The sequence below is a fragment of the Camelina sativa genome, chromosome 20, assembly GCF_030686135.1.
Source record: "Camelina sativa cultivar CO46 ecotype springtype chromosome 20, ASM3068613v1".
Lineage (NCBI taxonomy): Eukaryota > Viridiplantae > Streptophyta > Magnoliopsida > Brassicales > Brassicaceae > Camelina > Camelina sativa.
Genome location: NC_141899.1, coordinates 34,152,477 through 34,168,832, shown reverse-complemented (window position 1 = coordinate 34,168,832; position 16,356 = coordinate 34,152,477). Strand labels below are relative to the sequence as shown.

The window sequence follows — 16,356 nt, the reverse complement described above, 5'->3', positions numbered from 1 at the left end:
TAAATCATTCATGCATTCTATAAGGGTTTTGTGAACTGAGCAAAATAATACTTTCATAGCAATGAAAGAGCCTGTGACTAATTTTTAGCAGAGCTCTGGGTCCTGGAAAATGCAATCAGGATAACATCAAAGATAAACATACTAATTTAAACCAGTCACAGCACATAAATGTTAAAACCTAGGACTAGGAGGAAACAAACCAAGCTCAGAAACTGAAACACAGCATTACTGAAACTGAGATACAATTTAAACAATCATCTGTGACTAAAACGTGTATGATATTAAGACAAGAACCTTCTTCCCTCTACATGAAACAAGGGGGAGAAAGAGAGGGACATAAACAGATTTTGGACCGAGTTAAGTAACATGATTGTGAAACAGCTTTCAGTATAAAAAACAATTACAAGGTTGGAGAGGAAGGGAATAAGAAACCAGAAGCACAAGAAGTTTGTTAGACCAAAGAAAGGACTAAGTAAAAAATGGATTTAAAACTTACCTACTCTTGTCATTTCCATTAAGCGTATAAATATAGTTAAGTTTCGTTACTTCATTGGATGATATCTGCACATAAGGCATGCAAAATCATAAAACCTTTAATGAGCATTATAGACTATATATATATATACCATGAGCTTGACTCGATCATCGCATACTCAGAATTCCTCCAACCTCGAGGTATGAAATCTCATCTGAATGTTGCAAAGCCAAGAGATGGAAAACGTGGGATAACTTTGCTCAGAACCTTTAAAATAAACAAGAGAAGCTGACAGAAGATTCAAGATTCATGACTCAACAACTTCTGCATTATTTGAATATATTTCTGTATTTCTATGACTGGCGAAGACACATTTAATACGTTCTGGATTCACCAATGAGTCCAGAGAGAGAGAGACATGAACGCAGCTGGTGTTAACTTGCAAAAAGATTTCACGCAATAAGAACTCATTTGTACACATCCATTATATCAGCTTAACCAACTGTACATTTGTGACAAACTGCAAGATTTTCTAGGATCTATCTTGGCAGAGAAGAACTAGCAACATCATAAGATTTAAGCCCACAACTAGGTCTTCTATTAAAAAAAAACGAGCAAGCAAGGAAACTTACTCTCACTAGACTCAACGAGCTTATTCTTTGGTTACCTAATTAACGACCTAAAAAGAGATATGAGAAACTAATTAAGAGCCAATTTATGACTAAAATTCGAAAGGAAAGAAATCAGAATCTGCACTCGATGTATAGAGATAAAAAAAGAGAAGGAAGCTCTTATTCCTTGTTACCAAATCTCCTGCCAATGATAGGCCGAACATCATCAGCAACAGCCAATGTCTCTAAGAAGGGAAGTATCGAAATCAAACCATCATCAGTTGGATCATCGTACCAACTTTTGATAGGGATCCCATTATTTATTTGCAATCTGTATACCTGAAACAATTAACAAAGAAACGATTTGGATGATCAAGATGGGTCCATGTATACACCAAGAAAGTTCAAAAACTATAATGCGACAGATATTCTTCACACTGAAATTGATGGTTGAGACCTTTCATAAAACATAATGAAACGTCAGACTTGAATAATGTACCTGCGGACAGTTGTCAATTATAGCCACTTTGGCCAGATCAAGACCCAGAACATTTAAATCCTTGGTGTAAATTCCATCCAAAAGAATGCACGAATCGCGATAAAAGCGCTGTGATATGAACTTTCCATCTGGGTCCAATATATCTAGAAGTTGTGAGGCATAGATGCTGTGGCTTGCTGTGAAGATGACGACATGAAACAGTTCTACCACCCTCTCCAAGAACCTGTAAAGGTGTGGCCTTTGTTTCACATAGACCGTGTTTTCTTGCATGTTGAAGAAGACCCTGAAGGAAAAATCTGCAGCATTACACGATTCCAAAGTCGAATGGACCAAAGTTTCTGCATGTAAGAAAGAAAGTAAAAAGATATTTGGTAAGTTCAGTAGCTCATTTACCTTGAAGGTAAATAAACAGATAAATTAAACGAGGATACCATACCATCCAAATCAAGGACAAGGGTCACAGACTTCTTTCTTAGGGTATCCCGAGGCCAGTAATTGGATACAACATCTGATAATTCCGGCTGATTTTTTATAAAAAGCTGCGGGTCAAAGTCTTCAGCTAGTTCAGCTTCAGCATGATCCTCTGGTTCAACGTTGTAGGATCTTGTCCGGTTGAACGCCAGAAACAAGTCATGGTTATCGAGATTAATCTTGTCAACATCTGACTTAATATCATCTGTGTTGGCTGATCCATCTTCTAAGTAAGGTAGTACCATGTACTGCTCAGGAAAGATGTAATGAGGCAAGGGACTAATTTCAGTGAAAGCATCATTTGCACTTTCATCAAAAGGCAAGCTCGCAATGAGAACGTCAGAAATATAGAAATCAGAAACGTTGCACGTTTGGTTGTCAAAGCAAATCTTGTTGCTGCTCTCGTCAGCTCCCCACCTGGGGGTTTCCCAGTGCACGGAGTTTCCTGCGGTAAATACTAACGGAAAGAAATCTATTAGCTTATTATATGTCAAACAAAGGCAAACTTATACCAAAACTGCAACAGGAACATATATATATATATATACCTCGATCATTTCCATCCAGTTCATCATTCAGAACAGGTGAAAATATTGTATCTGAGTTTGACATGTAATTGCAAGCAATTTCCTGCACAGAAATGTTGAAACCACAATTTAAAATTTGCTCATCTAGTATCTGTGAAAGAAGGATTTTCGAAAGTCAACTACACAAATATCAAATCGTACCGTTTTTTCGACAGATTCAGAACCATCAACTGAAGATGCAAACGCCTGAGACTGAGAAGTGTCTTCAACAAGCATTTCAGCGGACTCATTGGTTTCACTATCCCGAGCAAAAGTATCCAAATCTGAAGAAACTGACACAATCATCAGAGAGAAGAAACCAAAAAACAATTGATGACACAAGAAACTCAGATAATCTACATCAACAATTTGATCATAATAAGGAAATATCTTTACCAAGATGCTGTTTCTCATCCTCGTGGCACGTAGGAGTAGTAGCTGTGGTCATGCTTTCCAAGTCCCCTGATAATTTGGACAAAGAGGACGAGCTTCTTATAGTTGCTTTATGTTTCTTACAGACACCAAGAACCTTGCTTATCTTGCTCTTCATTTCTATATATGGCATTGGCTCTGTATATCGAATTATAAAGACCTTTGGACCAAGCACGTATAGGTGCAACGAGACCTTATTGAAAGACCAAACCAGCGGAAGATGCTACAAAAACAGAGCGCACCACAATCAATCAATTGAATAATAAAACACAAAAATCCAAACAGAATCTACACAGCAGGGGACATGGAATCTCGGATCATGGAGACGAAATCGAGAAGACAAACAAACCAAAAGTCAACCTAACAGAAATAGCAAAACCCAGAATCTTAACACAGAAGGAAACCAAAAAAAAAAACCTAACTATGGTCTCTCTATTCTTAATTCACTCGAGACGGAGAAACAAAATCAAAAAATTACATGCTCTACTTAAAAGTAAAATTCCAACTTCAAATCAAAGATACACTAACATAGAATCAAGTCATCTTTAAGCCGAATTCGAGAGCGATTAAACAAAGTAAAAAACGAAATCTAGGCAGAATCATAACTCAATTTAAACATAACAAAATTCACAAATCCAGCACAATTCAAGACAAAACAAAAAAAAGGAAAACTTTTTTTTTTAACCCAGATGAAAATGAAAGTTTTTTTTCCAATAAATCCAACAAAATCAAAGCAAAAACAACTACAGAATCAGAAATCGAAAGTCAAACAACACAGAAGAAAAAAAACGAAATTTACAGGAGAAGACGAAGAAGATCGAATTTGAGGGAAGAAAACGAAGACAGACCTGAGAGAGAAAGGAGAGGAGAGGATAAGAGAAGAGAAGAGAGGAGCTGTATCGTCGTCGTCGTCGTCGTCTTCGTCTACTTTGTGTTTGTGTTTGTGGGTCTTGTCTCTCTCTCTTCTTCTCTCTGGGTTTCTCTCACATAACTTCCACGAACGGTCAATAGAGAATGATATGAGCCTTATGACGGCTCTTTATTTCATCTAATCAACGGCTACGATTTGTTCCTTTGGTGGGCGCTTCTACTCCAATACCAATCCAACACGTGTTACAGTAGACCAGCTGGACGACTCACCCACATAATTTGACGCGTGTTGAAGCCCCTCGCTTTTTTTTATTTTTGAATTTTTTTTAACAACTTTTAAGATTCCTTTGTTTAAAACATATTACGAAAATGTACTAAATATTTTAATTGTTCCTCTTTCGTCCATTAATAACCGGAAAAACCAAACCGAACGAAACCAAAATCGAATTGAAATTTGTTTACATCGTGATAACCAAAACTGATTAAGTGCACTGCACACAAACCAAACTGAAGTGAACTAAAGCCAAATTGACCGGATACTCCAATTGGATTAAATACCACACCGAACCAAATTGAAATTTCATTATACCGAAAATTTACAATTGGATTTTTTAATGGTTTTATTAATTCGTAATTCGAAGTTTGGTAAACGGTTTTTTCGTTACGTTATTCTTTTGTCTAAAGGCTTTTAAATAACAGCATCAGTTACGTGTTTCATCGGCTTTCATGAGATTCATATAGAACTGATGGAAGTGTCAGAAGATAGATTCGCTTCATTGACTGCTCCAGATTCTTGACTCTACAAAGAACATATATTCTTAGTAAACAGACTAAGAAGATATAAAATAATCAAAATCCAAGCAATCATGTTCAATTTTTTTAGCAAACCTTTTGAATATCACTGTTTGTTGTGGAGACCTGTGGCTGTGGTATAGAGGGTCTTTGTTCCTCGCATTTTGCTTCTCCTTGCAACCGCTGTTGCTGAAGATAGAGAGCATATTGTTGTTGTTGCCATTGTTGTTGCTGTTGGAACCACTCTTGTTGTTGTTGTTGTTGTTGCTGCTGGAACTGAATTTGCTGCTGATTTTCTGGTTCTTGGCTCTGTTGCTGTGTATTGAGCTGTTCCACTTGTTGATACTGGGTTTTGGCTTGAGATTGGTACTGTTTGGAGAGAAGTTGCAGAAGATTCTGATCAGGTTGTGGCTGAGCGTTCTGATTTGGTTGTGGCTGTTCAGACATAAGCTGTTGCTGTTGCTGCTGGTAGTAATAATAGTTATAATAATACTGTTGCCACATCTGGTTATAAGCTTCATGACTCTGCATCTGACCTTCTTGTTGGTAGTTACTTTGCACTGGATTCTGAGGAATCTGAGTTTGGGGATAAGCAAAGGATGTTTGAACCTGAGATGTAGAGTTTTGATATTGGTTCTGCGGATTCTGTGAGTCTGGAGGGTGTGCAACCATGTGCTGACCAAGTATCTGAGTTTGAGGATAGGCATTAGATGTTTGAACCACAGGATGCATCTGAAGTGCAGAGTTCTGAAATTGGTGTTGCGGATTCTGTGAGATTGAGCTTTGTACCGCTACCCCATTGTCTCGAGGAGCAACACGCATTTGCTGACCGAGAGTTCCGACTGAATAAGACATCTGAGGAGGTCTCTCTTGAGAACGAGGTTTCGAATCTTTGTGAGTCTGGTTAAAATCTCTTCTGTGGTACCTGTTCCGACCAGTGTGCCTAAGAGACTCTTGACTTTGGTAAATTTGGGGACTCCTTGAGCCACTAGGTTGGATCACTATAGCATCTGATTTCACAGTATCTACTGAATTGGACGAAAAGTGAGCTTGTTTCGTGACAAAACCATGGTTTCGTGTGGCTTGGATCGGTAGGCTAACTTCACGAGAGCGTTCACCACCTTCATCCGCTGTTAATCCCATGGACGGATCACTCTGTGACTCACACAAATTCTCCCTCTCAGCAACATTATCGTTTCCTTGAACTAAATTTCCTGAAGCCAGACACCCCCGATTAAGCTCAGTGTTTACATAGTCCACCCGAACAGCATCTTTAGATTGAGCACCATCAGAGTCTAGAGATGACTCTTTCTTTTCTTTTGGTGGCGAATCGACTGTGTTGCTAATGCCTCTGTTTGTTATTAGGTCCTGATTCGAGCACTCACGAGCCTTCTCTCTTCTCTGAATTAACTCTCTAAATGATCTTCCTAAAGGACGGGATTCATGTAACTTGGCTCTAGCAGAATGTGGGAATAATTTGATGTGTCGACCCAAAGCCTTCCTCACATCATGGATGGTTCCAGAGAGATCAATAAACTGCTCAAATCCAAGAGCAATTACTAAGTACCCAAAACATTCTTTGGAATCAACAAATAGGGAAATAATGAAATAGACGACAGAAGCTCCTATCTGAAATAAAAAGCTTACCTCCATGTATAAATTTGATATCTCCTCTTTGTCCTCTGCGCTCAGACCATCGGAGGAATCTGCCTGGTGAGATATTTCCTTATCTATGATAGGATCTAACAAATCCACTTGTCGCGACCCTCCATGCATCATTAAGAGTCTTATAAGTTCCTATAACCGCAAAAAACATGGTAACAGACGTTTAGAGCAATCAGTGGACAATTATGATTTCCATGTGAGGAATTATGATTAAGTTTGAACTGACAGCCGATTAACTCACCTCAAGAAGTAATTTGCAGTGAGGAATTTTCTCATTGCCGTCTATCAGAATCTGAGCTGCATCATCAGCACTATCTGTAATCTACAAAAAGGAAGACAACCATAAGATAGTGAACAAATTCTAAAATATGTGATGCATTGAAGGCGAGATAGTGACCCAAACAGTTCCCATAGCTCTCAATCTTGACATGTTATTAACAGATAACTGAAATACAAACCTTTCCTAGGCAGACACATTACTTACCATGTACTTGAGGCGAGATAATCGAACATACAGCAGTCCGGTGGTTTCCAAATTTTCTTTTCCAATGAGTGTTTTCTCCAGAGCTTCTCTGTATATAGTAACAGCAGCTTCAAAATTACCCTGCATGGAACACTGTATAATCAGATATTCTTGACCACTGAGACGTCAAAACCAGATGGTACCGAATAGTGTATCATTCTTACCAGGCGCTTTTCCATGTTAGCCTTCTTAGTCACAGATTCAACAAAACCAAAACCCAGTTCCTCACTACATCGAGACAGAGCAACTGAAGCAGCAGATGCATCCCCAACGTGTTCCTTGAATCTTGCATTGAATAGATGAATAACAGATACATTCTACGATGAACATACAAGGTGTCATGCAATGTATGAACCTAGTTATTCATCTAGCTTGTATCTGATTTTTTTAGATACACTAAAGCAAAGATAACCCAATTTACCTTGAGAAAAGTCTGTGACGCTCGAGCCAATGCAAAGTTTGCTAGCTCTCTTCCACCCTTGTTTTCTACAAAATCCACATAGCGGAACCAGAACTCGGTGTAATTAGCGCAGGGTATTAAGCATCTCTCATAAAGCTTAATAGCCTGCAATAAAGAAAAAGAAACAAGTTTTATATATAAACAAGAACGGGACAAGAGCCAAACTGAATCAAAAACAAAGGAATACCTCTTACCCAGTCAAAGTCTTCATATGATTCGGCGAAGCTCAAATATGCATGCCAATTGTCAAGCTGATTAGTGTCCAACGGATTTACATGAAAATAAGGCCTGCGGATATTTGACTCAAAGCAGCTTATCTTCTCCATCAACTTCTGTGAATCTTGATAGAACTGTTCCCCAATTGACAAATATACATGCAGTGCTTTTGATAAAGCTGAGCTAGAGGAAGGACCCATCAAGTCTCTCACAACAACAGAGATCTCCTCATCAGTGTGACGTGTAGGGACCAAATCTTCTTCCATAGGGTCTGGAGAAAGGTCTCCGTTAACATCTATTCCACATTTAATCTTCTCTTTCAAAGAAGCCGCAATCTTCCTGAAGCTGAAGACAGTGCATGACAAGTTATAATGTAATGGAGAAAGAAAAACTTAAGCTACAGGAACTCGAAGTACTGGAAAATTATAGTAGTCATTTTAGAACATATGTAAAAGGACATACTTTTTGTAATAGAGATCCAACTTTTTGGACGGATTTTTCAGGGTCCGGAGATATACATGAGCCAGTGAACTCCATTGCTTTTCTCCCAGAAGATATTCTATATATTTGTCCCAAAGAGTGCAGCAAGAGTAATCTTTTCCAACAAATGAAAGTCCCCTTTCAAATAATCTGTTAGAAGTGAAGTAATCAGCTCCACAAAATCTAGCATCAATTGAATATGCTGAACAACTTAAACAATTTGAGCCAACTCTAGTGACTAGAACAATTCTAATGATGAGTAAGATGCTGTTGAGTTCCAAATTACAATTGAAAAGTTTCAGATAACTGGTTACTCAAAGAATAAAACACAAAGGCCTACCCAAAATGCAGAAATACCTACTAACATCATGAGGATCTTCATAAGCAGCAACACCGAATGAGCAATAGTCGAGCCATACAGCTACAGAATAAGTAGCTGCTTTTACTGCTCGTTCGAAAACTTCAACAGCATCTTCCAAAGTGCATAACTTTATCTTATGGTAAGCATATTTCCTCCAGTAGCCATGGCACAACGGAAACTCCAACAAGAAAGCATCGTAAACTAAACACAACTTCGTAATATCATCCTACAATAGCAACAAGTTCAACGATTTTTTTAGTTCCTGAGAAACAAAAAGTTTTGAAATATAAATCAAAGAACCCTAATTTTAGATCACCAAATCAGACATGCAACTACAATGAGTGGTGGCTTACGGGGAACGAAGACTCGATTTCGGAGATTAACAAAACCCATTCATCAAAATCAAGTGCTCCACTGGAAAAAGTTTCTTGTAATCTGTCGTTGTCGAGGAAATCTGCAAACGAAATCAACCCAATGAGGTGATGACTTAAGATTCTACTTCCTTCTTTGAGTAATGGCGGAAACTGATGCACAGAGAGAGAAAGAGAGTTAGGGTTTACCAGTAGATCCGTCTAATTCTGGAGACGGTGGCAATGGTTCCTTATCGGAGACGGCGGTCCTAACCTCCGTCGTCACCATTTTATCGGAGACGGCGGTCCTAACCTCCGTCGTCACCATGGTTGGACAAGACTTTGAATTTTATTCTTTTTAAGGAAATTTCTTACTTTTTTAAGATCTTCGGTTCAAAGTTCAAACTTCAAACTGGTCTGAATAATATTTTAATTAAAAATTATATAAATACATTGAATTAATTATTGTATTAACTTTAGATTTTGATGTGGATTAATTTGTTAAAATTGCGAGTAAAAAGTGACGAGGTAGAGAAAAGAGAAGAGAGAAAAACAAATAATATACAATAATTAAAATTAAAATATAATTTAAAAACGAAATGAAAAAAGTACAACTAAAAAAGATATCAAAAATAAAATACAAATAGAGATTACATAAATATAAAATTAGATATTTATATCATTCTGTAAATATTTGTAAAATACTAGAAATTGGGGACAAATAAAGTTATCACATATTTAATAGAACAAATATTACTTTCAAAAGCTACAATTATTAGGATAAAGAAAATAAGAGTTCTTTAAGAAAACAAACACAAAAATTTACAGGTTTTTAAAATCCAGAGGTTATTCAATTCTTGGTGTTAAAATAGTTTGAGTGACTATGTTATTTATTGTTTTCAAAATTGAAATATATTGAAATATGTTAAACAAAAGCATATCTAAAAAAAATAAGAAAATATTAATCAAGTGCTCAAAAATTAAAATAATATATATATATATATAAAAGAAATGTAAAAGTTTACTTGGAATAAAACATATTAAAGAAAACTTATTCTAAACATCACACACACCCAAAAAAAAGAATAGTGAAAATACTATTTGAGAAAGTTATTTGTAATAAAATAATTAAAATTATAATTAAAAAAGAAATCTATTTGTGGATAAATACACATATTTAAAAGTTAGAGTAATCTTATGAGTTTATAAATTTAGGGAAAAAAACACATTATATGACTATACATATTTTAAAGTAAGAAAATTATATATGTGAACGTAATTTTTTTAGTCAAACAGTTAAGATAAAATGTAATATTTGATGTTATAATATAATGTTTATGGATAGAAACGGGTCCACCTATGAGATTCATTACTAGGAAGCAAAATTTACATGTTGTACAACACTGTCAAAGAAACTTCGCTACAAAGAGTGGGTCTTTCTAAGATTTTTTTACGTCTACGTTAGTAAGTAATGATCACTCAAACCGATAAAAAAAAAAGAGTATTTTCGAAAATGAAAAAGATGAAAAATAGTTATGATATATTTTCATAATCAATAAATATATTATAAGTAAGTTAATAGAACATGAAAAGATAGTAAATGCAAGAGATGATCAATGTATACAGCTTAATAAAATAAATTTGATATATATATAAATTTATATTTTAATGTTGCATAATTAAAATTATATTCAACTGTTTGCATTAATAATAAAAAATTATAAAGACTAAACTTTTTTTTTTAAAAAAAACTGTACCCGCTCGTCTTTGAATTTGCAAAGTAATTAAAAATTCAGGCAGAGTTTGTTTATGCATCCTACTCTTTGTGGAGCATGAAAAAAAACACAAAAACCTAATTATTTTTAGGAACAAAAAGAAGTAATATGCTTCGTTATTTTTTATTCATTTATTTCTTCTTTTGTTTTTAAATTCTCTTTTATCATTCTAACAACTATCATAAACAAAAAAGATATAGCAAGTGTTTGTCATATAATTATTTATATATATAAATCGAACCATCAATTATACAAAAATCAAAAAAAAAAAAAAATTTGTTGGAATAACAAAGAAATCCAAGTTAGAAAATGTCATGGTATCAACTATCATACCTAAGAAATAATCCAAAGCTTCAAATCCCAAAAGAGAAAGGATTATTTGAACCGACCTCTCTGCTCTATATAAAAACTCTTAGCCCCTTCTCAACTTCTCACCAAAGAAATTCATCACATATTTACATATTTCCATATCTCTCTTCAAAAAAACTTGATTCTCTCATTCCGAAGTTAAGAACCAGAAACACGATCATGGCTTTGATCAAAAACAACATGCTTTTCACTTCATTGTTGATTCTTGTAGCTCTTTTTGGAGTTGCGGTTGGAGGAACCATTCACAAGGTTGGCGATTCGAATGGGTGGACTATGATGGGAGATTACGAGGCGTGGGCTTCTTCAAGAACTTTTCAAGTTGGAGATTCTTTGGTGTTCGCATACAACAACAATTTCCACGACGTCACTGAAGTCACTCACAATGATTTCGAGAGATGTGAATCGTCTAAACCGCTTATGAAATACACAAGTGGATCCGACTCAATCAGTTTAACTAAATCGGGACTCCAACAGTTCATATGTGGAGTTCCTGGACACTGCAAGTCGGGATAGAAACTTCAAATTCACGTTTTACCGACCTCGTTGGGTCCCGTGACTGCTCTGTTTCCTAGACCAGTCCGATCACCGAGCTCTTCCTCGTCTCTTTCACCAGCCAATGCTCCACAATATCAGCATCAGATGGCTCCATCACCTCTTCAAAGCGGTGCCTCGAAGTCAGCTTCTTGGATCGGCTTTAGCTTTGAAACAACCCTTTCTGTTTTTTTTATATAACACACTAGTGGTCCCATACCCACTAACATCCTAGCAACAATCAACAACAACGGATAACAAAACAATTCCATTAAATCAATAAGAGTCCAACAATAACATTCCAATAACCAACAATGCAATAATCCAAACCAACAATGAAATATCAAAGTTCCAACATCCTACAATGTTCTATCAACTCAACACTAGCAACCTAACAATAGCTATACCACAATCAATCAAGCCTCTAGAACATCCTCCTCCTCATCGCCTTTGATTCCACGATCACACTTTGCCTTTACCTGCACACCACAAACAACAATTGAGATGCGTAAGTATTATCATAATTACTTAGTGAGGCCGTCCTCCCATCTACTAGGTTATACACACAAGCATTTGAGACTCTCAAGTTCAAGCAAACAAACAAACACACAACAATACATCAAACCAGGAAAACAAGTCTAGGATAGGGCTAGTGTCGACCGATGCTACATCGGTGCCGATCGATGCCTCACGACATGGTGCCCATCGATGCCTCACGACATGGTGTCGACCGATGCTACAAGGTGCCGATCGATGCTTCTTCTGCAGACACGAACTGCACGAACACGAACGTCGATCCTCCGTCTCAATTCATCTCGAAACCGTCTCAAACTCACCCAAACACCTCGGAATTCTATGGTAAACATGAAAACAACGAACACAAGCAAGCAAACACCACAAGCAACAAAGAAAACACCCAAACAAAAGAGATCTCATGCTTAGATCAACCATGGTCAAGCACTCACCTCAAAAACAGGAAGATTGGGTTGAGAAATCGATGGAATCAACACCTCCAGGAGCTTCTCCTTCGTTCCCAGCAACAGCTATCCCTTCTACAGTCACAGATCTCTCCAAAACGCCAAGAACAAGCCCAAAAACTCACAGAAACGTTTTTCTCTCCTTTTCTCCCTCTTTCCTCTGATAAACGGCGACAAAACACTCTAAAACCCTTAATTTGTCGCTTCCCCACTTAAATACTCGATTTAGGTCACTAAGCCAAACCAACCCAAACCAAAATCGCGAATTAAAACAAACCCAACGAACCCAGGATTAGTGGTGTCGATCGATGCTACAAGAGTGTCGATCGACACTCCTACCAAAACCGCATAGTCCAGTTCGCGGATGTTACAATTCTCCCCCACCAATAAGGATTCGTCCTCGAATCCCGCAGTACCGTCCATCCATCAAGGACCTCCGTGCCACCGTCAACATGGCCCGCACGTCCTCAGACCGGATTGAACACTGTCAGCCAAGGTTTCCCGTGCAACTGTCACAACAGCCCGCACACCTCCGACTGACCCACGAAGTCTCTCTCTAGCCAATATACTCGCATCATAAATACTATTTGCTCACAACTCAGTGCTTCCCCCGTCCGTGGTCGCAACCAACCGCCTCACTATCAGGCCAACTGCCTTAAGCTACGACATCCAGGAAGTCACTCACACACACTCCCCCCGCTCTCGGGTCGCAACCCTCGAGACATACCGGCTCACTGCCGAGCCGTGGCTCACAGCTACGGTATCCAGTGAGTCTCAAATATCCCGCTCTTGGATCGTCACCCTCGAGCGCGCTCTCGGATCGTCATCCGAAGCATCATACCACTCCCACTCTCTGGCCACAAAGTCCATCGAGCTATCGGTATCACATGAGTTGGGCCAACACGGCCTTTAGCAAAAACAAATCTGATGCCAACGAGTATCTCCCGGCTAAATCTACCTCAACACTTCCCACAAAAATTCCCCTTTTAGAAACTTTCTAAATCTGGAAACCTCCTTTTTGTGGAAACTTTCTATTTATGGAAACTTTTAAAAATAGAAACCCGAGCTATTTCTCTTCTTCCCATGACAACAACAGTCAAACATAAAGAAAAATACTCATTTTATTAATCTCAAAAATGTCATAATCGTTACAACCTCAACGAGAATACAATAGAAAAATAAGATACAACAATCCAAGCCATCCACCCGCATCCCGAGCACCAACTCATCTTGGTACTTAGTCGCACAACCAACCACCAAGTATCAAGAGAGATGGGCTGGAATACTCCGTACCCGCTCCAGCCACGGACTACCACTTGGACCCGGCTAGACAAGCTCAAGTCGTGGCCTGCTTCTCAAACCACTTCTTAAACCTTGCCTTCATCCTCGCCTCGGGATCCCAAGTCTGCTCCTCTACCCCATCACAGTCCCACAAGACTCTCATCAAAGGAATCTTCTTCTTCCGAAGTTCCTTGACTCTCCTCCCGAGTACCCTCAACGGTCTCGCCTCCAAAGTCATGTTGGGCTGAAGATCCTCCGGAATCTTAGGCAACAACCGATCACCCTCGTGAAGACACTTCCTCAGCATCGACACATGAAATACCTTGTGGAACGCACGCATAACCTCAGGCAACTCCAGCCAGTATGCCATTGGTCCCACCTGCCTAACCACTCTGAACGGACCCATGTACCTCGGACTCAACTTAGTCTCTGTCAATGACCTGTTTGGACCCCGCAACATGGCCATCTTGAGGTACACTCTATCACCAACCTGAAACTCAAGATCCTTCCTTCTCTTATCAGCATAGCTCTTTTGCTGATCCTGAGCCTCCTTCATGTTCAGCCTCAGAACCCGAATCTTCTCCGAGGTCTCATGAACAAAATCCACACCATATATGCTCCTCTCCCCCACCTGAGTCCAACATAACGGTGTACGACACGGCCTCCCATACAATGCCTCATAAGGAGCCATCCCAATACTCGCTTTGTAGCTGTTGTTGTAAGCAAACTCCACCAAGCTCAAATGATTTGCCAATTACCACCCCAATCCAACACGCACATCCTCAGTAAATCCTCCAAAATCTGGATCGTCCTCTCTGACTGACCGTCCGTCTGAGGATGGTAGGCTGTACTCATATGCACCTTCGTGCCCATCTCTGCCTGAAGCGCCTTCCAGAACACCAAGGTGAACTTGGAATCTCTATCAGACACAATACTAGCAGGCACACCATGCAATCTGACTATCTCCCTCACGTACTTCTGGGCCAAAACCGCTGCTCCATCAGTTTTCTTGATGGCCTGAAAATGTGCAGACTTAGTCAAACGGTCCACAATGACCCAAATCGTATTGAACGTCCTCGACACAGGCAAACCCACCACGAAGTCCATCGTGATCAAATCCCACTTCCACTCTGGAATGGGCAAACTCTATAATAATCCACCAGGAACCTGATGCTCCGCTTTCACTAGCTGGCAAGTATCACACTTTGCCGCCCAGTCGGCTACGTCCTTTTTCATCCCGACCCAGTGATAATACCGCTTGAGGTCACGGTACATCTTGGTTGCCCCTAGATGAATAGAGAACTTGCTCGAATGAGCCTCTCTCAGTATCTCCTGCCTCAAATCCTCACCCTTGGGCACACAAACCCGACCATGCACAAGGATAGTACCATTAGCAGAAACCTGATACTCTGATCCCGCAGCCTTAGAGGCATTCACCAGCCCCTCATCGCTCTCCTGAGCTAACCGTACTCTGATCAACAAATCTGCTCTATCAGCTGCCTCCAAATCCTAAGGTTCCTGTGAGATAGCACACAATCTCAATGCACTAATCTCACCTACCAACGCCTCCATATCCTGCTTCTGAGCCGAAGCCGCCCGCTTCCGACTCAAGGCATCTGCACCTAGGTTAGCTTTACCAGGATGATAAGCTATGTCCAGATCATAATCCGCTACTAACTCCATCTAACGCCTCTGCCTCAAATTCAGCTCAGGCTGAATAAAAATGTACTTCAGACTCTTGTGATCTGTAAATACCTGTACCTTCCCACCATACAGATAAGATCTCCAAATCTTCAGAGCAAAAATCACTACTGCCATCTCTAAGTCATGAGTAGGATAATTAGCCTCGTGCTTCCGCAACTGCCGCGAAGCGTAGGCTATAACCTTCCCCTGCTGCATAAGAACACAACCCAACCCCACTCCAGAAGCATCTGTATACACAACATAAGGCTCGTTCTGCTCAGGCAGTGCTAACACCGGCGTGGTAGTCAACATCTGCTTGAGGCTTGCAAACCTCGTCTCACACTCCGGTGACCACACAAATGGAACCTTCTTCCCTGTAAGCTTAGTCATCGGCTGTGCCATACTCGCAAAACCCCGAACAAACCTCCTGTAGTAACCTGCTAACCCCAGAAAACTTCGAATCTCAGTGGCGCTCTGCGGCCTCGGCCACTCCCGGATGGACTGAATCTTCTTGGGATCCACCAAAACTCCCTCTGCAGAAACAATGTGACCTAAGAACCCCATCTCACGCTGGCAGAAACTGCACTTACTCAGCTTAGCAAACAACTTCTGCCCCCGCAGCTTCTCTAGAACTGCTCTCAGATGTACTGCATGCTCCGCAGAACTCTTGGAATATACCAGGATGTCGTCGATGAAAATGATGACTGACACGTCCAGAAACTCCTGGAACACGCTGTTCATCAATCTCATAAACGCAGCTGGCGCGTTTGTCAAACTGAACGGCATCACCGCAAACTCATAATGCCCGTATCTCGTCCTAAAAGCAGTCTTCCTCACATCTGCCTCATGTATTGGAATTTGATGATAACCCGACGCTAAGTCAATCTTGGAGAACCAAGTAGCACCCTCAACTGGTCCAACAACTCGTCAATTCTCGGGAGAGAGTACTTGTTCTTCACAGTGACTCGG

General features: G+C 39.5%; 2 protein-coding genes and 1 pseudogene across 24 annotated transcripts; 1 reads left to right on the top strand and 2 right to left on the bottom strand.

Moving 5' to 3' along the window:
* Positions 1 to 26: 26 nt before the first annotated feature.
* On the bottom strand, positions 27 to 4,070 carry LOC109124821 (uncharacterized). Of its 18 annotated transcripts, XR_015592358.1 has the most exons (11): positions 3,903 to 4,070; positions 3,019 to 3,277; positions 2,785 to 2,906; positions 2,605 to 2,686; positions 2,022 to 2,513; positions 1,586 to 1,923; positions 1,281 to 1,425; positions 1,108 to 1,154; positions 670 to 742; positions 497 to 561; positions 27 to 102 (listed from the first exon to the last, which is right to left on the bottom strand). XR_015592358.1 is itself a non-coding variant. In XM_087504230.1 (9 exons), exons 2-8 carry the CDS (start codon positions 3,185 to 3,187, stop codon positions 654 to 656), a joined length of 1,437 nt encoding a protein of 478 aa, XP_087360356.1. In that variant the 5' UTR covers positions 3,188 to 3,277; positions 3,903 to 4,070; the 3' UTR covers positions 260 to 561; positions 627 to 653. The 18 variants fall into 18 exon arrangements, 9 of the variants coding, with proteins under 9 accessions (XP_087360356.1, XP_010494818.2, XP_010494816.2 ...); XR_015592350.1 differs by lacking the exon at positions 1,108 to 1,154 and having other exon boundaries at positions 654 to 742; XR_015592355.1 differs by lacking the exon at positions 27 to 102 and having other exon boundaries at positions 260 to 561; positions 627 to 742.
* Positions 4,071 to 4,479: 409 nt separating this feature from the next.
* On the bottom strand, positions 4,480 to 9,190 carry LOC104771902 (pre-mRNA-processing factor 39-2). Of its 6 annotated transcripts, none has more exons than XM_087504227.1 (13): positions 9,085 to 9,190; positions 8,982 to 9,045; positions 8,775 to 8,875; positions 8,401 to 8,647; positions 8,043 to 8,210; positions 7,559 to 7,925; positions 7,326 to 7,469; positions 7,069 to 7,221; positions 6,866 to 6,985; positions 6,623 to 6,703; positions 6,364 to 6,513; positions 4,813 to 6,252; positions 4,480 to 4,723 (listed from the first exon to the last, which is right to left on the bottom strand). In XM_087504227.1, exons 6-13 carry the CDS (start codon positions 7,844 to 7,846, stop codon positions 4,658 to 4,660), a joined length of 2,442 nt encoding a protein of 813 aa, XP_087360353.1. In that variant the 5' UTR covers positions 7,847 to 7,925; positions 8,043 to 8,210; positions 8,401 to 8,647; positions 8,775 to 8,875; positions 8,982 to 9,045; positions 9,085 to 9,190; the 3' UTR covers positions 4,480 to 4,657. The 6 variants fall into 6 exon arrangements, with proteins under 6 accessions (XP_087360353.1, XP_087360351.1, XP_087360354.1 ...); XM_087504225.1 differs by having other exon boundaries at positions 8,418 to 8,647; XM_087504228.1 differs by having other exon boundaries at positions 8,422 to 8,647; positions 9,085 to 9,152.
* Positions 9,191 to 10,998: 1,808 nt separating this feature from the next.
* On the top strand, positions 10,999 to 11,647 carry LOC104772905 (mavicyanin pseudogene; annotated as a pseudogene).
* Positions 11,648 to 16,356: the final 4,709 nt, after the last annotated feature.

What these genes read in the sequence shown, in the direction of transcription:
- LOC109124821 (XM_010496513.2), bottom strand. Translation starts at nt 3,187, where the DNA reads ATGCCATATATAGAAATGAAGAGCAAGATAAGCAAGGTTCTTGGTGTC. An exon ending in GGATGAGAAACAGCATCTTG is followed by an intron (nt 2,916 to 3,018) that starts GTAAAGATATTT and finishes TGATTGTGTCAG; the next exon opens with TTTCTTCAGATTTGGATACT. An exon ending in ACTGGATGGAAATGATCGAG is followed by an intron (nt 2,514 to 2,604) that starts GTATATATATAT and finishes TCTTTCCGTTAG; the next exon opens with TATTTACCGCAGGAAACTCC.
- LOC104771902 (XM_010496510.3), bottom strand. Translation starts at nt 9,099, where the DNA reads ATGGTGACGACGGAGGTTAGGACCGCCGTCTCCGATAAAATGGTGACG. An exon ending in ACTGCAAATTACTTCTTGAG is followed by an intron (nt 6,514 to 6,622) that starts GTGAGTTAATCG and finishes TTGCGGTTATAG; the next exon opens with GAACTTATAAGACTCTTAAT. An exon ending in CAAACAGTGATATTCAAAAG is followed by an intron (nt 4,724 to 4,812) that starts GTTTGCTAAAAA and finishes TGTTCTTTGTAG; the next exon opens with AGTCAAGAATCTGGAGCAGT.